The 23,671-nt window shown below is 44.6% G+C and overlaps 1 protein-coding gene across 1 annotated transcript in view; it reads right to left on the reverse strand.

Moving 5' to 3' along the window:
• Positions 1-222: 222 nt before the first annotated feature.
• ADCY8 (adenylate cyclase 8) overlaps positions 223-23,671 on the reverse strand; it is a 277,968-nt gene continuing 254,519 nt past the window's right edge. The window contains 4 exon segments of the mRNA XM_033203020.1: positions 223-703; positions 3,540-3,661; positions 5,182-5,274; positions 15,125-15,271. Of these exon segments, the coding sequence (XP_033058911.1) occupies positions 223-703; positions 3,540-3,661; positions 5,182-5,274; positions 15,125-15,271 (843 nt within the window).

Below are 23,671 nucleotides of genomic sequence, written 5' to 3' on the forward strand. Positions count from 1 at the left end.
TCTCATTTATCTCTGCTTCCCAGTGAACCTTGTACACAAGAGGTGACCAATAAATATTTGTGAAGGGAACATTTGAAGAGAACCTCAAATTGTGTCCTTGATCTGGTACATTCAAAGACCAACGAAACCATCCTTGTTCTAAAAAAAAGTAAACCTTTTTATTAGTATATTTATTTTATATATAAAAGAAATACAAAAAAAAGAAACACAAAGAAAATGCTTTTATGGCAAATCAGGTTTGTCGGTGCCTTCAGCTTGGGCTCCAGGCTCCGTCCCGCTGGGTGACAACAAAGTCCGCCAGTTATAATGACCCTTGATGATTCCCGTGTTGTTGTTCTCATTGAGTAGTTGCTTCTGCCTTTGCCTATTGAGGGACTGGCCAAGTCCCAGGACAATCGCAGCCAGGGAGTACTGCCCAGGCAGTCTTCTCGGGGGCAAGATGAATGGGTTGGGTTGGACTCTTCCCAGGAGAAAGTACGTTTTGATTTTTCCTTCCTGTTCACTGATGCCCTTCACATAGATCTCCCTTCGGTAATCAAAGGCAAAGCCCTGGTCCTTCAGGATGAGATAGGTCTCCTCTGGGACTTGGATCCGGCCACTAACCCCTGTGCTGTCCATTCAGCTTGCCAAGTTCACAGTTTTGCCCCAAATGTCATACTGTGGTTTCTTAGCGCCGATAACGCCAGCTACCACTGAGCCATGGCTGATGCCCAGGGGGTGAACCAAAGGAGCAAGAAGTCAGAGGCAGAAGAGGTACACTGGGGGTGTCAGAGGGAGAAGAGGGACATTGGGGTGTCTGGACCCCTCCCTGGGATAGTGATCACTATGTGTGAGGTCTCTGTGGATGAACGGGAGGGTCCAGATCCTGCCCCCAGTCACTTATTAGATTACCTATTTGGACCTTACTTTTCTCATCAATAGACTGGAAATAATTAAAGGAAGATTTAGTGAGATCATATAAATAAAACCACTGTGGCATAGTGCCTGGCAACCAGTGAGTGTTCAATTGAATATAATTATTATTTTCATATGAACACTGACTTGTCTCAGTCCATGGGATGATCAGAGCATGGACCAGAAGTCAGGACCCTGGAATCTCCTGCTTCTACTGACACAGTGCTCTGAGAGCCTGGACAGACCTTTTTCCTCTCTGTTTTAGCTTAGGTCCTCAGTATCATTCCCCTGGTCCATGGCGATGGCTTTCTAACTGTCCTCCCTGTCTCCTCCCTTGTCCCCTTGAGCTCATCCTCCATACTGCTGCAGGAGCGAGAGGGCTCTTTCTGATCAAGTTGCACATCTGATCAAGTTATGACCCACTTAAATATCTTCCAGGGCTCCTTTCACTTACAGGATAAAGCCAATGATCCTTAGAATCACAATCAAGAACCACTCTCATATGGCTTTTGCCTGATTTTCCAGCCTCATTTGTCCCACTCTCTTCCTTGCTGCTGCATTATAGCCACACTGAACTGCTGGAGTTTTCCTAACCTTCCAGCCAGTTACTTACCTTTGTGCCTTTGTCCTGACTTTCTCCCTGCTTGGGCTATTACTTCTCCACACTTCCACAGTTTATCTGGTAAATACTTTTAAAGACAGTTTCAGTGCCTCCTTTGCTAGGAAACACAGAATTCTAGAAATGGTAGCATTTCACCAAACATGTTAGTGGGCATGTGTGTCTCTAATAGACACAATTATTTCATTCTACAAACATTGACTAGGCACTTGCTATGAGCCAGGTACAGTTCTAGGCATTGGGGATATTGGTGGGAAAAGAAAGAAATACAGCCCTGGTCCCCATGGAATTTACCTTCTACTGGGGAGAGATAGAAAATAATTTTACAAATGTAATATAATATTAATGAGTGATTAGGACTACAAAGAAAAATCAATGAGGGTAAAAGAATGGAGAAAGATGGAAGAGAGTATATTTTGGAGTAAGGGGGTTAGCAAAGACCTTGTTGAGCAGAAATTTGAAGAAAGTGGTGGGAATAGCCATGCAGGTATCTGGGTAAGATTATTCCAAGCCAAGGCAAAAGCAAGACACACATACACACTGATATAATTGACTGGAAATTTGAAAATCTCACTCTATAGAGTACATGGGAATCACAATGATAGTTAGCTCTTTAAAATTTGCAGAGAACTTTGACAGGCAATATCCCATTTGATTCTCATATTATTATTGTGAGGTAGGGAGGCAGAGGAGGTAATAATTTAACACCCAGCTTACATAGGAGGAAACAGAGACACAGAAGATTTAAATGATTCACCCAAAGTCATACAGCTGGTTACAGCAGACCCAAAACACAAATTGAGATGCTTAATTCAGTTGGGAAGTTAATTTTCCAACATCTGAGATCAGTGAAACTATACTAGGAGTATAATATGTCATGACAAGGGTTGACCCTGATTTGGCAACATCTTCAGAATTTACTTAGAATATCTCTGCTCATCATTATGGTTCCCTTTTTATTCCTGGTTTAATTGTGTAGTCAACAATTTCAGAAATGACATTGATAAGATTGATGGAAGCTGTGGGAACAAGCCTTGAACATCCCATCCATAGATCAAAAACATAAAATATAAGCCCTTAAATGCAAAGAAAAAGACATATGGCATTCCTTAGATCTGACAAGTCAGGTATTGGTATTTCTTGACCTCTTTTTCTTGAAAGCTGCTAAGGTAGAAGCAGATAAAGTAAAATGGCATATCAGCCAGAAGATGTCTACAATGTGAGGACTGTAGCAAAAGTTATTTTAAACTGCACTCTGGCAGCCAAAATGTCATTGCCTCAGAGTTAGGAAATGCTGGAGCTGCTGCTGGTGTGACTGTTTGGCTGTGTGATCTTAGGCTAGTTACTCCCTTTTTCTACGCCCATGTTTACTCATCTACAAAATGAGAATGTGGACTAGATGGGGGTTTTCAGACTGCATTTTAGGAGATCATTGAGGCTCAGTAGAGATGTGGAAGGAATGGCAAATTATAAAGGATTATTATTAATTGCAGTGATTTTTGTTTTATTGTTGCTTTGCACAATGGTGTCTTTAAGCCCAAAGAAAGGGTGAGCTTTGTAGCTGAGTAAAGCCTGTCCCTGGAAATATATTATCTGCCATCCCCAGGAGTAGAATCGTACTTTTGTCTGAAGGAATTATCCTGAAGACCCTGAGAGCAATACAATGACCACGAGCATTGAGCTACCCGGGAGTCAGAATTAAATGACTGATTAGTCAGCTACATCTCTATGCACGACCTTGCATGGGCGGGCAAGTTGGAAGAGAGTTTCACAATAGTCTAGCATTTGCCAAAGGCTGGCTGCTTTGTATTTCTGCACACAAGCCAGTATCCTACTCTTGTTTCCAGCATCTCGACTGAGAGGAAACTAAGAAAAGATCTGAGCTGACCCTGTCTCTATCCTTGGCAGGGTCATGCTAGGTCTATTGCATTCTGCAGGAAAAAGCTTCCCTGGATTGGTGCCCAAGGCAGGGGAGGGTCTGTCGGAGCAAGGTCAGCTGGCTCTATCAGGCCCCACCTGCAGCTGCTACTCACCAATCCGGAGTTCAAAATTGTTGAATGAATGCTTGTTGATCTCCTGTATGCTTTCTGTCAGGGCGAGTGAGAAGTCAGCCAGAGCACACAAATGTTCCCACTTGTCTTCACATGGCTGAAGCAAACATGAGGAGAAGAATTCATTTAATGTGGAATGTGGGGAACATTAACATTTCTGCAGCAGGGGCTTTACATCCCAATCCAACCCTACCTGCACATCCCTTAAAGGAAATAATCATGTGGGTGAGCCCCTCTACCCTCAAGTCACTGGTATCTCAGAACATAGGAAGACATGATATTTGCTTGCAAGAGTGTAGTATATGTGGGTCATTGTGTTCCTTCGTCCACATCTACGCCTGTCTGTTCAGGTTGATGTAACATCAATTCCTGAGTGTATGCTCACTGGCGTGTGTGTGAATGGGTGTGAGTGTATGTGTGTATGTGCGTGTATGTTGGAGGTGTGTGGGTATGTGTATGTGTGTGTGTGTGTATGTGCTCCTATGTGTGTGTAGCTTTTCCAATCTAAGAACTATTTCCTTTGAATTGCTCACAGTGTGTGTTTAAGGGATACATTTGCTTACAAAACTTCTAAGGGAAGTGCTGCATAAGGCTCTGGGCCTCTCTGAACCTCAGTTTCCAAATCTATAAAATGGGGATAAGCATACTTGCCCTTCCTACTTTGTAGGTATTGAATGACATTTTTTATATGAGAGAACTTTGTGCTCCTGTAGAACAGAGGTTAGCAAATAGTTTCAATAAAGGCCGGATAGCCAATATTTTAAGCTTTGTAAACCATATGGTCTTTGTTGTGACCCTCAACATTGCCATTTTAGCTTGAAAGGAGCAATAGGCAAAATATAAATGAATGGGCATGACTGTGTTCCAATGAAGTTTTATTTACAAAAACTGAGGGTGGGCCAGATTTGACCTGTGGGCTGTAGTTTTCTGATCCATGCTGCACACATACCAAATAATAACCAGCCTGAGTTTCGTCCCAGATAGTCACTCTTGAAGTATTTTATTGTTTTTAGTTGGAAAAAAGCATAGGAAGGATTGGAAGAAATTGATGAGAATTCCATTTCCCCAAGTATCTGGACTCATATTCATTTAACACTAACTGAGGACTTTACTAGATGCAAGGCTTTGCTTGGGGAGCATGACATTATCTGAGATAATTCATACATTAACCCTGGAAGGTAGACAGTGTTGCTATTTAACACCAGTGCTTGGAATACAGTCAACACTCCAAAAAGCAGCAGCTATTATTATTATTATTATGTAAGACTTTTGAAAGACAAAATAAAAATAAGAAAAAAGAGGCAAGTATTAGGGGTTTAGTAAGATCCACAATGAAATCACAATAGGTTATTTCTTGGCTCTTGATTTTGTTTAAAGGAACAATGAGGTTCAGAACAAAGCCTAGAAGTTTCTCAAAAAAGCAGCATGGCTTCATCTGGTAGACTCTACTTACCTAGGGGGCAAATCCACATCACATAACTACTACAATCCAGTCCATTAGATTTTCTCCCTATCTTTCCCCAAGGATCTTGGCGACAGAGGCTTCACCACCATCGGTGACATGACAACAGCAAAACCCCTGCATTGCGTTGTGGCTGAGTCCAAAGAGTCTTTTACCTGTTTTTCAGGTGACAGGCCTGACACGGCCATGTAGGTGCTGCCAATGGTCTTAATCTTTTCAATGTCTTGAAATCGGTCTTCACCAAGCAACTGAAAGAGAGCCAGGCAATGGTGTTAGCCTTGGTGTTTATTCTTCCAGCAGCCTGGGCCTCCTGAAAACAGACCCCTGGCTCACAATGAGCTACCTCTGATGGTTCCGCATCCTCAAGTTACCTGCTTTTCTCTCTGAGAATCATGCTTTCAGCCAGTCACATATATTTGATGAGCACTTGCTAAGGGTCAGGAGTGGAGATGGGTGTAGCCTGGTACTCTTTAAGAGGTAGGTCTGCCCCTTCACATGTAAGTCAGATCCTGTCTCTGCTCCTCAAAACCCTGCTATGGCTTCCTGTTTTACTCAAGGTCAAAGCCAGTCTTCACTGTGACTTGCAAGACTTGCCAAGACCTGTCCCCTCTCTTTTTGTCTCCCTCTCTCACTCTGCTCCAGCTGCACTGATCTCCTTTGCCCCTTGCCACACTGACCTGAGAAGAAGCCAAGCTTGCTTCAGCCTCAGGACTTCTGCACCTGTTGTTCCCTTGCTGGGCTACTCTTCCCTCTGACAACTGCATGGCCTACTCCCTCACCTCCTACAGGTCTTTCTTCAAATCCCATCTTTGCAGTGCAGTCTTCTTGACCACCATATTTAAAATTGAACACAGCATCCCATCCCCACATACATATTCTTTCTTCCTTCCCCACAGACATATTCTTATCTTCCTTCCCTGTTTTACCTTCTTTCCTTAGCACTTATCCCTGATATGGCTTATTTATTGTCTTCTTCCTCATGGGAATGTAATATTCCTGGAGCACATATTTTCCCCTGTTGTGTTTACTACTCAGCACCTGGTCAGAATGTAGAGATGAATGAATGAGTGAATGATTAAAGGAAAGAATGGGTACAATCCTGGGACATTTCCTCTAACTTTACCTGTGGTTTGGGTTTCAATACTAAGAGAGGGAAACCTTGGTGTCTTATTAGCAACGGTGGTAGGCAGAATAATGCTTCCTGAACCTAGATCCCAAAGATGCCCATGTCTTAATTCCTGGAACCTGTGCATATGGCACTTTACACGGCAAAAGGGACTTTGCAGGTGTGATAAGGCAAAGGATCTTGAGGTGCGGAGGTTTCCTGGATTATCTGGATGGGCTCGATCTAATCACAAGGTCATTATAAGTGAAAGAGGGAGGCAGGACAATCAGAGAAGGAGTTGTTATGGTGGAAGAAGAAGTCTGAGTGACCTGATTGCTTGCTTTGCAGATGGAGGGAGAAGGCAATGAATCAACGAATGCAGGTAGTCTCTAGAAGCAAGAAAAGGCAAAGAAACAGATTCTCCCCTAGAGCTTCTGGAAGCAGCACAGCCCTGTAAGATTCATTTTGGATTTCTGACCTCCAAATAGTAAGATTATAGATTTCTGTTGTTTGAAGCCACTAAATTTGTAGTCATTTATTATAGCAGCAGTAGGAAACTAATACAGTAACTATTCATTGAGTTCTTATACGTTGGATAAACAAGATACATGAGCTCTACCAACCCAAGTAGGGAGGTCAGATGTTAAAAATAAATACACAAAACATGCCCTAGTTCAATTTTAATAGAGTTTATGTTGGAAACATACAGGGTAGACGGATGAGGAGATCAGGCCATTTTGATCTAATCTGGAGGATCTTGGAAGGAATCCCTCAGCAAGTGATTTCCAGCTTCAGTTCTAAAGGGTGAGGAGGGGTTTTTCTAGCAGTGAGTGAATGAATTTGTGTGTGTTGGGGAAGCTGGGGTCATGGGAAGGGGAACATCCAGAAATAGGGGTCAGCATAGATGAGGTCTGGAGGTTGGGAAGAATGCACAGGAGGTCCAAAGAGTGAAGAAGAGGCCAGTTTGGCCACGGTGTGGTAAGCCAGGCTTTAAATTGAAGGAAAGGAAATTCCTTTGAATTTCCCCAAAGTAATCTCTCGATGATGTAGTTTCCAGATCTATAGTACTCAGTTTACACGGTCACGCCCTTTCCCGAATTCTTGGGAATGGCATGGGCCAACGACTAGAACATGGTTCTGTGTGGTTCAGCACAGCTGGGTTGGGACTCCTCTGCTTTTACACTACATCGTTTTTGGCTTCAAAGTCAAAACTAAACAGGAATAAATCTTGTTCTCATGAAGCTTATACTCTATTGTGGGTGAAGAACAATCAAAAAGAAATTTCATAGCAGGCTGTATGCCGATGGGAAAGATCTAGCAGAGAGGGTGATGGATGGAGCCAGGGACAAAGGGAGCATAGCTGCAGCAGCATGCCTAGGTGACAAGGGATGGGACCTATGCATGCCTGTGGGGCTCGGCCTCACCAGGAGCCCTGAGAGTTCCTCCCCATTCCTGGAGAGCAGGCACATGTGTGCACACAGGGGCAGGTGCAGGTAAGAGGAGCGGGCTGGAGAAGTGCCTGGAGAAGACAGGAAACGTGTGCTGACCTCTGGTTTAAGAAATTGATTTTGACATACTGATTTAAAGGCAGGAACTAGCTCTAACTTTCCTCTTACATGTTGTCTGCCCAGGGGCTATGGCGTAGGTATTTCTCTGTTTCAAGGAGAAAGTACCTGAGACTTGGTGATGGAGCTGGCTCACCTCCAAGGCTGCACAGGGCACAGTTTTAACCTCACGTCTGGAGTGAGCTTTTGGCAGGAGATTATAGTGCACACCTGCTTCTCCAGGCACTTCTACAGCTCACTCCACTTACCTGCACCTGTGTGCACACATGTGCCTCTCTCCAGGTGTGAGGAGAAACTCTCAGTGCTCCTGCTGAGGGCCGAGCCCCACAGGTATTCACAGGCTCCATCCCTTGTAGGCATGTGGCTCCAGCATTCTCCTTTGTCCCTGACTCCATCCATCTCACCCTCTCTGCTAGATCCTTCCCATCGGCATACAGCCTGCTATGAAATTTCTTATCCTACAGAAGTCTTTCTTGACATCACTTTCCTTTCTACTTATCTCCTGTACAACTTCTGAAAAGAGTTGTCTAGACGGATTGCTTCCAATTTCCTCCTCCTCATTTTTTCCTAAGCCCAGTCCTGCCATGCCACTGAAACTGCTCCTGTCCAGGTCCCGGAGGCCCTCCATGTCCCATGCTGCTTGCTGTCTTCAGCCTCACTTCTCTTGGGCTACCAGCAGCACTGGAGTGCAGTGATGCGATCTTGGCTCACTGCAACCTCCACTTTCTGGGTTCAAGTGGTTCTCCTGCCTCAGCCTCCTGAGTAGCTGGGATCACAGGTGCCCACCACCACACCTGGCTCATTTTTTGTATTTTTAGTAGAGATCGGGTTTCACTATGTTGACTGGGCTGGTCTCGAACTCCTGACCTCGTGATGCGCCCACCTCAGCCTCCCAAAGTGCTGGGATTACAGGTGTGAGCCACAGTGGCCGGCCTCCGTTGTTTTAAGACACCAAATGTGTGGTACTTTGTTACAGCCACACTAGAAAAAATACACATAATAATAAAATGAACATTTAATGATCATAATTATATGCCAAGTGTATTAGTCTGCTCAAGCAGCCATAATCAAAGCAACTTAAACAACAGAAACTCATTTCTCACAGCACATGAATTTTGGGGAGGAGATGCTATTCAGTCCATCGCATCAAATACAGTCGTAAGTGCTTTTTAGTCTTTGCATTTAACTTACAACGACCCTACTGTATCTCATTTTGTAGACGGGAAAACTGAGGTACATAGAGGGATTAAATAACTTGTTTAAGGACACAGATTGAGAAAATGGCTAAATTACATACATTTAAAGCCCTTGCAGGTAACCATTAGATTAAAAATTCCAGGCTAGGGATGGTAGCTCACACCTGGAATCACAGCACTTTGGGAGGCTGAGGCAGGCAGATCACCTGAGGTCAAGAGTTCGAGACCAACCTGGCCTATGTGGTGAAACCCCCATCTGTACTAAAAATAAAAACTCCACAGTAGCTCATATTTTAAAAAATATTCAAAGCATAAATTAAACATTTTAAACAGATTAAAAAGTAGACTGGAAGAGGGGATGTCCACATATGCTATGGCACAGAACTAGGGGCTCTGCCTCCAGTGATGATCTGTTTCTCTGAGTGGCACTTTGAGCTTAATACTCTCAGATTCATTTTGCAGATGAATCAGCAGAGGCTCCATGTGGTAAAATAATGTGGCCCAAGGTCCCAGGGTGAGAGAGGGAAAACAGGACCACACATAATTTTCAGGGCTCAGTGCAAAATGAAAATGTGGAACACCTTTTTCAAACATTAAGATGTCCATGAGAGCAACAGCAGAACATTAAAACAAATGTGGGTCCCTTTTGTGACTGCACAGGCTGCAGGCTTGCGAAGCCGGCCCTGAGTGGGAGAGCTAGGATCAAACTTAAACCTCACTGATTCCCAAGTCTAAACTTTGTCTTCTTATTCCCACTCTTAGAAGACATTTAGATGCAATTTCTGATTCTCTAGCCTTTGCCTCCATTTAAGATTGTAATATCCTCAGGGTCTCATGTCATCCTGGGGTGGACAGACAGGCAGACGGAGCAGAATTCTCTACAGACTCTCTTGTTTCAGGCATCGTCTTAAAATTAATCAGGGGCGCTCACGCCTGTAATCCCAGCACTTTGGGAGGCCGAGGCGGGCAGATCACGAGGTCAGGAGATCGAGACCATCGTGGCTAACACGGTGAAACCCCGTCTCTACTAAAAATGCAAAAAATTAGCCGGGCGTGGTGGCGGGCGCCTGTAGTCCCAGCTACTTGGGAGACTGAGGCAGGAGAATGGCGGGAACCCGGGAGGTGGAGCTTGCAGTAAGCCGAGATCGTGCCACTGCACTCCAGCCTGGGTGACTGAGCAAGACTCTGTCTCAAAAAAAAAAAAAAAAAAAAAAAAAAAAAAAATTAATCAGGGGCTAAGAAACTTGGAAAATTCCTCCTTGAGAGAAACTCTTCTGGGAACATGGAGAACACAGGAAGATGCTTTGCTTTGGGGGGCGGGGGGGTGGGGGTGGGGGGTTGTGTGTAGCCTGATTTACAGCAGGGGCAGCCTTTGTTTATTATTTTTGTTTCTTGAACTAAAGTGAAGACCCTCTTCTGCTCTCACAGAGATTCTGCCAGTTGTGCCCAGGGTATACAGGTCTTCAGCCTTGGATCATGACTGATCTTTGCTTTCAGACACTAACCAAACATATTTGGTGTTTTGGCAGCCCTTCAGCTGCTAATGTTTCAGCTTTAAAATCCTGGAACATCTTCAATTGCTCACCTCCCTCCCTCTGCCTCCCTGTAACTACTTTCCCCCAGCTTTCTGCTGGCAGTGGACTGATCTGACATGGTCCTGTGGAGAGCAGGCACTTTTCCTTCTCTTCAGAACCACTTGGCCAAGAGCTAGCTTCAGGCTCTGGTAAGCCTCCCCCTCAGAAGATAATTTGGAGGCAGAAAGGAACTTCATTATCTCATTTAATATCCACACAACAGATTCATTTACTCTATAGCTAAAAGTGTCTGCAGGCATAGCGTGGTCCCTGATCAGCCCATTTGTTCACTAGAGCAAATGGAGAAGTTAGATGTGAGAGGGCTCTTAAGCCCTTTGTTGAGGTAGGGGCGGTGGGGTGAGGAGCCCTTGAGTTGGGTTATTGCAAACACAGTCTTGGAGAGTGTGATCTGTGAAAAGTTCAGATTTTCTCTGAACCAGGAGAGAATTTTGCATGATCTCAGATTCCTGTGGTAATTACATCAGCGAGAAGAGAAGCATCAGTATTAAAGTGAACAGCAGGCGTCTGGCTGGAACTCAGTCAGGCAGAATCTAGAGGTCCTCTCTTGACATAAAAAAAAAAGGGGGGGGTGCCTGCCTGAGTGACCCAAGCACCCACACAGGCAAAGCTGAGAGTGTTTGGGCTGGCAGTTCAGGCTGCGTTTTTATTTTTCCTGTTGACTATATTCTCCCCTACCTTCCCCCCGCCCTACCCTTTCTCTTCCACCTCCTCCCCTTTCCTCCTCTTTTCATCTTTCTCTTCATCGCTGCCTCTCTTCTCTCTCCTGTCTCCCCTCCTTCCCATCTACTCCTCCTCCTCCTCCTCTTATTCATACTTTTCCTCCTGGTCTAACGCCCATGTTCTAAAGAACCCAGCCTCCTAGACTAATCCCCTTTTCTCCAACTTCCCTCTGCAAACACCAATTTCAACCACTAGGGGCACTGCCCTTCTTCCTCTGCTTTCCAAGTCTAGAGTGTCTACAATTTGGTTCACCGAGATGCAAACGTAATTCAAACGTACTTTATTCGTTACAAGTTTAAAATATGAGAAGGAGCACTTTTGGAAGATGAGTTACTATAAAGCAAGCTTGTCCAACCTGAGGCCCACTGGCCACCTGTGGCCCAGGGCAGCTTTGAATGTGATCCAACACAAATTTGTAAACTGTCTTAAAACATTATGAGGTTTTTTGTGGCAAATTTTAAAAATCCATCAGCTATCCTTAGTGTTAGTGTATTTTATATGTAGCCCAAGACAATTCTTCTTTCAATGTGTCCCAAGGAAGCCACAACACTGGACACCCTGCTGTAAAGTTTAAAATACAACAAAGCCTGACGTCTTAACCTTTAGTCAGATATTTTTAATAGGGTAATTTAAAAAAATTGGAAGTATGTTTTGAATTGTGTTAACCTATCTTCACCTTACTATCTGCCAGCTTGTTTCTGTCCTCCCATTAATGAATTAATTCCTTTAGCAAGTACTTAGCAAGTATCTGCCATGTTCATCTCTTATGTGCTAGACACAGAGTTGGGCCCTGGAGACATAACAAGATACAAGAATATGGTTTCTATCTTAGTGAGCCTATGGCCTAGCATAGAGGATAGGAGGCAAAGGTGCTACTGTCACAAAATTGCTTTCCCCTCCTCACCTTGCAAGGCCCTCTGTACTAGTACACTTACCAGTGACTTCTTTTTTTTTTTTTTTTTTTTTTTGAGGCGGAGTCTCGCTCTGTCGCCCGGACTGGAGTGCAGTGGCCAGATCTCAGCTCACTGCAAGCTCCGCCTCCCGGGTTTACGCCATTCTCCTGCCTCAGCCTCCCGAGTAGCTGGGACTACAGGCACCCGCCACCTCGCCCGGCTAGTTTTTGTATTTTTAGTAGAGACGGGGTTTTGCCGTATTAGCCAGGATGGTCTCGATCTCCTGACCTCGTGATCCGCCCGTCTCGGCCTCCCAAACTGCTGGGATTACAGGCTTGAGCCACCGCGCCCGGCCCAGTGATTCTTGTGTTAGGGCAGCACATACTCATCCTGCCTCCCACTGGATGGTGAAGCCTTGGGAGGCAAGAAGCGATCATGTCTTATCCATCTTGACCCCCCACAACCATCCCAGGGCAACTACGATAACCGTATTTGGGGTTATGACTTCAAAATCATTACCATGAAATGCCACGTAAGTGAGAAACAGTGCAACACAAATGATTACAAATCAAAGCAGTATGGGAGACTGGCATTCAAATCTTGGCTTTGCCACTTAGTGGTATGTGACCCTGGTCATTTTTGGTGTTTCTAAGTCTCAGCTTTGCTTATTTTTAAAATGAAGGCTAATAATTCCTAGCCTAAGGGTTTGTGTGAGAGGTAAATAACTATCAAATGATATATATTGAAAATGCTTTGAATTTCTGGCAACACTTGTAAAAACCTATAGAGATTAGTAACATGGGCTTCTACCCTAGAACTAAGTGGCTAGTGGATGGTAAACAAGGTGGTACTGAAGGGTTTCAGCCTCTATGATAGGAAGTTTCTCAGAGTATAAGTTTTTCACTAAAAAAGGAGTGACAACATTTACCTGGATAGAGGCCTTCAAAAGTAGAAGTAATGTTTGAATTTACTGTTAAATGAATGTTAACTTTTCAGCTGGTCATGGAGTCAAGGGAGAGAGAATGGGGTAAGGGCGAGGATGGCATGGCCTCCATGCAGAAAGCACAGTGTGTGAGAGCCAGGTGGGCTTTTTGGCTTGTAAGTAGTCAGGTGGTGCTGGCCAGGTGGCATACAGTGAGAGGTAAGGCTGGAGAGGAGGCAGGGGCAGTAAGTGCAAGGCCCCCAGTGACCTGCTAGAGTTGATGAAGGGGAGCCACAGAAGGGTTTAGGCTTCAAAGGGATGTGACAAAATACTCCTGCCTTTGGTGGTTGCTAATGGTGAGATGCAGGCAGGGAGAGCAGATAGGAGTTGACTGCCGTTGTCTAGGAGAGAAATGATATGGCCTGAAGCAAGATAAAAGCAGCATTGATGGTGAGAAAAAGGCAGGTGTGAGAGCTATTAAGAAAGTTGATGAGATGTCTGCACACCCATGTTCATCTCAGCATGTTCACAACAGGCAAACTATGGAATCAGCCTAAATGTCCATTGAGAAATGAATGGATACACACACACACACCACACACATACACATGTACATACACACAGTGGAATACTATTCAGCCACAAAAAGAATGAAGACCTATCATTTGCAACAACATGGATGGGCCTGGAGGATACGATGCTAAATGAAATACGCCAGGTACAGAAAAACAAATACATATGATATCACTTATATGTGGAATCTAGAAAAAACGTCAAACTCAGAAGCAAAGAGTGGAATGGTGGTTATCAGAACCTGGGGGGTGGGGTGGGAACAGGGAGATATTAGTTAAAGGGTATAAAGTTTTAGTTAGACAAGAGGAATATGTTCTGGAGATCTATTGCGTAACATAGTGACTATAGTTAATAATAATGTATTGCATACTTGAAAATTGCCAAGAGAGTAGATCTTAAATATTTTTGTCACAAAAAAGTGGTCAGAAGTGAGGATATGTTAATTAGCTTAATTTAATCATTCCACGATGTACACATATGTCAAAACATCACATTTTGCACCATAAATATCTACAATGGAAAGAAAGACTTCACTGGACTCAGTAGCTGGATCGAATGTAGGGATGGAGGGAGAGGATGCTATTTAGAGTGATACAGTAGTTACTCTTGTTTCCCACCCCAAGCCCTTTGTGGGGCCATCCTCCAAAATGTCATGAGTGCTGGCTACTTACAATGCATTGCCATACCTTGTTTTGGATAATTTGCCGGGCCTCATGAGAACTCCCTTGCTAGAAATGCCTGGGAGGCTAGGTACCTCTACCAGGGCAGCCCATGACCAACAATGACTGACCAATATGGGTATGCAAAAGCCTGGCCCCCTGCCTCAGTGTGAGACAGTGGTACCATTTGTGTCCCTGAGTTCCCTCTGGGGTTAGGCAGGGATTTGGCTTCTTCCATAGCGTTTTCTCAATGAATCACTTGCTTCCCATCTCAGGCTTAAGTAACTGGATGGACACTGGTGTCCTTCAAGATGGAGAATGGGGGAGGAGAAGGCCCACTTGTGTCAAGTTTATGACTGGAACTGAAGTACAGCATGAGTATTTCCCCTCACAGAATGTGTTCACTAGACTAATGGAGCCTGGAGGAAGAAACTGCTATCTGTAGTATGTTTATACTTGCAATTAGTTCTCTGACCAACTGCAAATGGACAGTTTTATCTCTGACACTTTGAGAAGATGGAGCAATGCCTGAGTCAGCGTCCAGCCTCTGTGGTGTCAGTGCCTGAGTAGTATTGACCTCATACAGGCTTCTAGTCAAGTCCTGCCTTTTGCCATCTGCCAGCTGTGCGACACTGGGTTACGTTACTTAGCCTCCCTGAGCCTTATGTTCCTGATCCCCAAAATAGAGAAACAATAGCATTTAACTCAGGTGATAATTGTGATAATTAAATCAGATAAAGCATGTTTGTGTTATAATGCAGGCTGGGACTCCATAAGTACAAAAAAAAAAAGTAATTCCTACAATGAATAACACAATGCTTTGACAATGATGCCCGTTTGTGATTGTAAATGTCCCAGGCTTAGATTTACCTCATCGAAGTCAGCAATGATCTCATTCAGCAAGCGCAGGCATTCCACTCCCTGGTTATTCATTTCAGTCTGAGAGTAAAAGTCCGCAAATCCTGGGATGGAGGCAAACATCACCCCAACAGCATCATAGGATTGAGAATACAGCTCCTGGACGGAGACACACAGAGGGCACCAGAATTGGTCATCAGAGGTTGGTTCTGCAATGATGCTTCCTGTGCACACATGTGTGTACACAAGGGCATAGGCACCCACCCACAGAGAGAGAGAAAATGAGGCTTGGATATTGTTATGTCAACACTGTGTGTTTTAGTCAATGTGGGCTGCTATAACAAAATACCTCAGACTGAGTGACTTATAAACAACAGAAATTTATTTCTCACAGTTCTGGAGGCTGAGAAGTTCAAGATCAAGGTACTGGCAGATTTGATGTCTGGTGAGGACTCACTTTCTGGTTCAGAGATGGTGATTTCTCACTGTGTCCTCAAGTGGTGGAAGAAGCAAGGCAAGTCTTTGGGGCCTTTTAAAATAAGGGCACTAATCCCATCCATGAGGGTTTTCACCTTCATGATCTAATCACCTCCCCAAATTCCCACCTCCTAATACCATCACCTTGTGAGTTAGGGTTTCACCATATGGATTCTGGAGGATCATGAATATTCAGTCCATTGCACCACAACCACAGCATCATCACCATATAGAAAGTGATGACTGAAAATTCATGGTCTCCAGCCTCAGCTGGGCCCTGAGTTCTGACTGCAAGGTTATTCATTCTTGGTCAGCTTCCTTTTCTTTTCTCCTCAATGGCTAGTCCAAACCCTCAGATCTCCGCTTAACCCTCTACTCTGTTTCTCTTAGTGGATGATCTTACCTTTCTACTTCATTGAGAACATGGTGGTGGCTCTTGGTGGTGACTTACCTCTGTTCCAATCCTCATAGACTTGTCTGTTACCCATTTTCTTCTCTTTCACTTCAACTCCAGGTGATGATGTGTCTGTCTTTCCTTCTCTTGCTGAAGGTCAATACTTCTACCTGATCATTTTATAACTTCTTCAGCAACTTACTTTTTCAGTGATCCTTTTCTTTCTCATTTTTTTCTCCTGGCCTCCTCTCCCTGCTCCTCCTCATCCTCTAAGAGTCTCTTCTAAGAAAAAGAACAAAGTGGCCTGGATCCTGCAGACACTTGTGGCTGTCAACCAGTTTCTCTCCTCCTTGTTTCCAAACTTCTCAAACTAGTTACCTTCACTGCCTATTCCCATGCTCTTAATGCAGCTGGAATGAAATGAACTAAGAACAGTCTAGCCTGCCAGTCAAAGTGGAAAAACCAATGCACACATGTAACTTTACATCCTACTGGATACTTGCAGATTGGTGTTTTTGTTGATCACCCCAAGATCTTGATTCTCTTGACTTTTTATACTTTAGTGATGTCCTTTGCTTTTCTCATGCCTGGCCCCTCTGAGAATGCCCCCCCACCTTTTTTTGCTTCTCTTCCACCTTACATGTTGGTGATTGCTATGGTTCTGTCCTTGGCCAACTGAATTGTTCAATTTTACAGACTTGCCTGGTCCATCTGTTTCAGTCCCAGCCTTTTCAATACCCATGTGCTGACGATTTCTAAATTCCTGTGTCAAGGTCAGTTATCCTCCTTGGGCTTCAAGCTTCCATGTCTCATCCTTGGTTGCCCTCACCCTCCTTCAGTCACAAATTCCATAAACCTAGTGCATCTTCTCTCCAACTAAGCCTGTCTGCTGCATTGCTCTCTAATTCACTTGGTGGCACCAGCATTGCCAAATCATCAAAATGAGACACGTTTAGAGTCATTCTGACTCCTTCCCCATTGTATCCATCTTCAATAAATCAAGTTCTGCTGGGTTTGATTTTGTCTTCTAAACATGTTTTCTCCTACCACTGTGTGTGTGTTTTTAAAAATCAGGCTCTTCCCATTTTCCTTCTTGCTCACTAAAATGAGATCCTCCTACTGGGTTTCCTGACTCCAGTCTTGTTCCATTCAAAGGCATCCTTCACACAGCAGCCAGAGTGATCTATTAAAGATACACTATTGACCATGCCTCTCCCTATCTTAAATCCCTCCAATGCCTCACCATTGCCCCCAGGATAAATCTCACACACTGGAGCATGACATATATGCATGCCCCTGCCTCCACCTATCACTTCAGCTTTATTGTCTGCAACTCCGCAGTGGGATATGTGCTCCAGAACACGGAAGCATTTGTACTTCTGTGTGCATGTGGTGTGTGATGCTGTAGGTGCTCTGTCTGCATGCTCTTACCCAGGGTTCAAGTGTCAGCCCTTGTGTTTCTTCGCCACTAGATGGTGTTTTTCTCTGGCCACTAGAGGGCACTCTGCCCATGTGAAACGCAGACTTGGGCGGTGCCAGGAAATTAACACCCCACGGAAGCAGCACTTGACCAATGCCAATGGGAACTGCTAGAGAGTCCCGGCTCTCTCGCCCCTTGGGCCTGATAATTTTGAGGCATGCTCTCACACCATTTCCCTGAATTTCCCAGTGGGATTAAGCTCCAGTCGCGCTCCAGTCGCCCACGGAGGTAACTAATCGGATGATGCATCATTTATCGGTTGCCTTCCTTCTCATTTTCCAATCTACTTGTGTTTACTGGGACCACCGCTGAGTAAATTACTTGCATTCAAATCCTTGTCTCAAGGTTTGCTTCTGGAAGAACCCAAACAAAGACACAAACCCTGTTCATTTCACACTCAAATGCTTTTATTCCTGCCGTCTGTCCCTGGGTGAGAAATGTTCTTCCTTCCCTGCAGTTAGCTTCCTTTACCAGGTTAGCTCTTGTTTTCTGCCTCCACTAACCATTTAGAGACTACGACTTCCATAAGTCACAGAGGGGGTTTAGAGGCTGCGCTTGCTGCTTTGCAGTGACCTCAACAATTCTACAGTATAACCCTTGCCACCTGCATTACTGCCTTAACATCCATTTCTTCCTTTAAGTGTGGATTCCATGAGGGGAAAAACCACATGCCATTCATCTTCTTGCACTCCGATTATGTATCATGTGATTCGTAGTTTTTAGATGCCTACAATATAATGCACACCCTAGACAGTCTGGTCCAAGGTAAATACTCAAAACTGTTGGTTGATTAATGACTTCCTGACCTTCGTAGGAAACATGAAACCTTACAAATTGCTTTCATATGAATTCAATGATTTAATCCTTGCAATAATTATATGAAGTCATACGATAATTATTCCCACTTTACAGATACAGGAAATGAGACACAGAGGAGTTAGGTCATTGTTTTGGATCACACAGCTGGTAGTGGAAGAGAGGATCGGAGGACTGCCAAGGCCTTTCCCTGCTCTACACATGTGAGTGTGCCTCCTCCACACGGCATGCCCTAGGTCAGAGGAAGATGGTGTCACTGACTCATCATCAATTGTTCTTGAACTTTAAGTGTGGATTAATCGAAACTAATACCTTCTTTAGTCCTTATCCAAAAGAGCACAGGCAGCTGATGTGCTAGGTAGGGCTGGGTGGGTGGAAGGAGTGCAGATAGCAGTCAAGGAGCAGAGCAAAGGTAAATGGCTTTCAAAGGTGATTTCTGTTTACTTTGGCTTTGAACAATGTGGTGATGCCATGAAGAAACCTGACTCTGCAGTAGGAGTCAGAGATCCTGTTTAAGTAAATGTGCATCCTCCTAATGACTGTGGTTTGGTGGGAAAGTCTCTGTTTATTACCTATAGTATTCGTTTGTTAGGGCTGTTGTAATAAAGGATCACAGACTCAGTGGCTTAAACAACAGATGTTAGTTTCCTCACAATTGCAGAGGCTGGAAGTCTAAGTTCAAGGTGTTGGCAGGTTGGTGTTGTCAGAGGGCTTTTCCCACGGTTGTAGACACTGTCTTCCCTGTGTCTTCACATGGTCTTCCCTTAGGTTCTAGTCTCTTCTTTCTATTAGGGCACCAGTCATATTGGGTTAGGTCCCCCAAGGACCTCAGTTTAACTTAATTACCTCTTTAAAGATGCTGTCTCTAAATACAGTTACATTTTGAGATCCTTGGGATTAGGACTTCAACATAGAAATTTTGGGGAGATATAATTCAGCCCATTACGCCTATATTTTTATTTTCTGCTTAAAAATAGAGAAAAAAGAGAAGATCCTACCCTCTAAAATTCATTGCGTAATTATGCAGTCCAGATCCCCTCCCACTTTGGTTTATGCTCTGTGATGTAAATGCCTCCGTGGTATAAAATGACTGGCAGCCAGGGGTGTCTTAGCAATTGTTTGTCTCCCTGAATATTCGAATGAATGCCAACTCCTCTCACACTCTTTTGTTTTTGTTTTTTGAGACAGAGTCTCACTCTATTGCCCAGGCTGGAGTGCAGCGGCGGGATCTTGGCTCACTGCAACCTCTGTCTCCTGGGTTCAAGTGATTCTCATGTCTCAGCTCCCTGAGTAGCTGGGGTTACAGGCACCTGCCACCATACCTGGCTGATTTTTGTATTTTTAGTAGAGATGGGGTTTCAGCACCTTGGCCAGGCTGATCTTGAACTCCTGGCCTCAAGCGATCTACCCACCTAGGCCTCCCAAAGTGCTGGGATTATAGGCATGAGCCACTGCGCCCAGCCTCAAGCCCTTTTCCTTTGTTTTATTTCTCAGTCTTTCCATCATTTGAAATATTCTGATGGCTTAAATAATAAAATTGTGATAATAATATTAGCTACTTTCTTGAGCACTTACTTTGTGCCAAGCACAATGCAAAAGATTGCACATACATCATCTCATTTAATGTTCACCACATCTGCATGAGACAGATACAAGTAAGACCCTTATTTCACCTATGGGGAAACTGAAGGATACAGAGATTAAATACTTTACCCAAGCCCCATAGTTGTTATGACGTACAGCTGGAATTTGTACCTAGACGTCTGACAACAGCCCATGCTACTGCTAATAATAACTATAATTATAGCAACAACAACAGCAATAATAATAATAATGACAAGCAGAAATAAGTGTCATGGGAATTAGAAACTGGTTTAGGTTTGTCTGTCTGACTGGATGGTCGTTTCACCGTGGAGGGGTAAGAAAGAGCTTGAACAAATATGACCTGAGTTCAGATCTTGATTCTTTGGTATCCTACTGGAGGTTGGAGAAGTGGGAATAGGGTGGACTGGGACTCACCCCTCCTTTCCATAAGATGCTAACTGATGGAGAGAGTGGCTACAGGGGCCTGACAGTCAGCTGAAGACCAACCCCCTCAACACAGGCTCTGAGGTAAGGATGGATTGATCAATGTGTCTTGGATCTGAGGCACAAATGGGAAACTTCAGCTCCTTCCCGTGAGACAGAGTGAGACTGAGTACATTTATCTACTCAGTGGCTGGCAGGGAGCCTGGAGAATGGTGGGTCTTTACCTTCTTGGGGGGCAGAAAGGGAAACCTGTGTTACGTGGCTTGCCATATGTGAGGAGAAGGTGGGTTCACCTTGGGCACAAAAAAGTCCAAGAGGAGACAAGACAGACTGAGGTCTGTGGGTCTTTAGCACCCGGGTCCCGTGATTGTCTCGAGGTCCGGTGACCCTGGGTTTCCCCAGTCTGATGGGTTAAAGCACCATAAGAGAGGGAGTGACTCCCTCCCTGGCATTTCCCCACAGGGTGGACGGTGTTACAGGGACTTCCTCCTCGGCTGGTGAAGGCAGGAACGTGGGAAGAGAGGAGCGCTTGACCCCCACAGCTGTGGGCACATGACTTTGGGCAAGTGAGGTGACTCTTCTGGCAACCGTTCCCTCAGCCGTCAATGACAGTGCCAGCTCTTGCTCTGCTTTTGCCTCTGATGGTGCTGAGATGCTGCAGTCCAGTTGTCTGCCTGCTCCTCTGCGCCACGCCTGGCAGTGGCTGCTCATACTGGTTCTAACTGCTTTTTCTCCTAGTCCCTTTCAGTCTGGGAGTCACCACAGCTTTCCACAATTGCTGAGCACGGTGGAATTTTCATCTCCTCCTTATCCTGTTGCTTCAATTAGAGACCCAGCAGAAGAGAAGGGGCACATTCAGATCAAGACGATTCAGGAAGGGTTGACTGATAAAAGGCTTAATTAGAAAGATGAGGGCAGGAAGTAGGGAAACCCTAAGAAATCTCCCAGAAACCCAAGGCTAGTGGCAGGAAAGCAGTCATCCTTCTAGGCTCAAAGGGATGAGAAGAGCCTAAAAGGAGTGAGTTGGTTTGACATTGGAGGTGTAGCACAGCAGTGGCCTTGGGAAGAGATATTAATTTCTGTGAAGTGACATAGCCAGCCTCAGGCAATCATATGGGAATAAATATCTTGACCTCACATTCCTCGCTTCCCCTCGTCTCTTACCTAGTGCCAGCCATGGATGACCCCTCACCTTGGTGCCTGAGGGCCAAGCAGGTCACAGATGTAACTAATGTAGATTAGCCTTCTCATCTGTGCCTGTCAAGGAAGCGCAGGGAGAAGAGGTGGAGGGATTTTGAAGGGTACATGGAGGAGCTCCGGCCAACCTACAAACACCTTCTGAGACAGTCCCTTCACTGAACTCACTCCAGTCCACCGCCTTGAGTGTGCCATCTGTTTCTTGCTATTTTGGGCTTCAAGAAGATAAAAACACTTTGAAAACTGGGGAGGTATTGATGAATATAGAAAAGCTATTATTGGTTTATTGTTATTTTCCTCTGGTTGGTTGAAGGTATAGGCTTGGACTTAGTAGATGATTTTGAGCATGTGTGTGCACTCCGTTGCACACCCGCATATGTCAGTAGGAAGACTGATGTCCTGTCTGCCTGGGGAACTATATTCCGGTCCTTCACCTGCTCAGGCAACTCCAAGTCCTGCATTGCTTATACCAAGTTATGCCACCTCTCAGCATGGGAGAAACTATGTCTGAGACTTGCAAACCTTATTAGTATCCTTTCATGTCATTCAGGTCTCTGATCAAATGTCACCTCCTTAGAGAGAACTTCCATGACCCCTGCTCTTTTCTGAATGTGTTCCCCAAATGCATATGTTGAAACTTCACTGCCAGTGGGATAGTATTAAGAAGTGAGGCCTTTAGGAGGTGACTCAGTGATGAGGGTGGAGCTCTCATGAATAGCATTAAGGCCCTTGTTATAGGGTATGAGGGAGTGGATCCCTTCTTTCCCACTCTTCCACCATGTGGGGACACAGCGTTTAAAGTGTCATCGTGGAAGCAGATAAAAGGACCCACACCAGACATGAAACCTGCTGGCACCTTGATCTTGGACTTTCCATGCTCCAGACCTGGGAGGAAATACGTTTCTGTTCTTTAAAAATTGCCCGGTATCAAGTATTTGGTTATAACAGCACAAACAAACTAAGATACCAGTGTAAATACCCTTTCAACACTCTATTCCATCATTCAGCTATTTCTATCCTCATCAAATTAATCACTCTCTGACACTATGTTATATATTCATTTACTTGCTTCACTGTCTGTCTTCCCACAAAAATACATGTTTCACAGCAGCAAGGCCTTTGTTATTTTGTTCACTGTTTTAACCCTGGTGTTTAGAACAGCACCTGGCACATGGTTGGCCATCAATAAATACTTGAGGAAGGAATGGGTGAATGAAGGGATAGGGGGTGGGGCTGTGACTGGGAAGGAGTAGAAAAAATAGCAATGACTTACATATATCAAAAACAATAGCCAACCACCAGTGTGCATTTAAAATATGTCAAGCACCATGTAAGTGCTTTAGGCATGATAACACATGTAAATGTTGTAATGAGTCAGATGAAGTTGCAGAGTATGGTTATGATCCCTTTGTAGCACAAAAGGGGCGCAAGGTAAACAAGGTCCAGAAAGGTTTATTATCATTTGTCCTTGGTCATAAAGGTAGTGAAAGGAGGAACCACAACTAAACTCCCAGCACTGGGGTTTTGAATCCACCCACGCATGGCCTTTCTATACTGAAGCTGCCTTGCACTGGGCTGCATTGGGGACTTAATGTGTTATCCGATTTAGCTCTGACCCCAATTCAGCAAGGTCAGTATTTCCTCTATTAATCAGATGAGGAAATGGACTCCAAAGAGTTGGGTAACCTGGCATAGGTCACACAGTTAATTAGTGACAGAGATGGGGTTTATGCTGTGTGGAATCTCCAGCACCTGGGACAGCTGCCCTTGCTAGTGTCTTTTCAACAACTCCTCATAAAGCCATGATGAGCCAGTGGGTTTCCCGGGACTCAGAGCTAGCCTGCTTGACATTGATGAGATACCCAGGCCTGGACCTCCAGCTGGTTTTATTTGCAAGAATGTTCCTGACCAGGGGAAGTGAGTGCTACTCTAAGCCAAAAGCCCAGCAGAATAGCAGAAGCTGCCAGAATGTTTGTGTGGGTAACACCGCCTTGGACAGGAGGCTTCTGGGTGTGAGACCCTGTCCACTGCCTGTGTTTGGATGGTTTGAGTCATCCTTTGTCACAGTTCCCCTTCTCTGCATGCACTTACAGTGAGGTGGAGGGGAAAGCACTGGCTTGGTGTTACACATACCTGGGTTTGGATTTGAGCTCACTACTCGCTAGCT

This window comes from Trachypithecus francoisi, unplaced genomic scaffold, assembly GCF_009764315.1.
Source record: "Trachypithecus francoisi isolate TF-2019V2 unplaced genomic scaffold, Tfra_2.0 Lachesis_group7, whole genome shotgun sequence".
Taxonomy (NCBI): Eukaryota; Metazoa; Chordata; class Mammalia; order Primates; family Cercopithecidae; genus Trachypithecus; species Trachypithecus francoisi.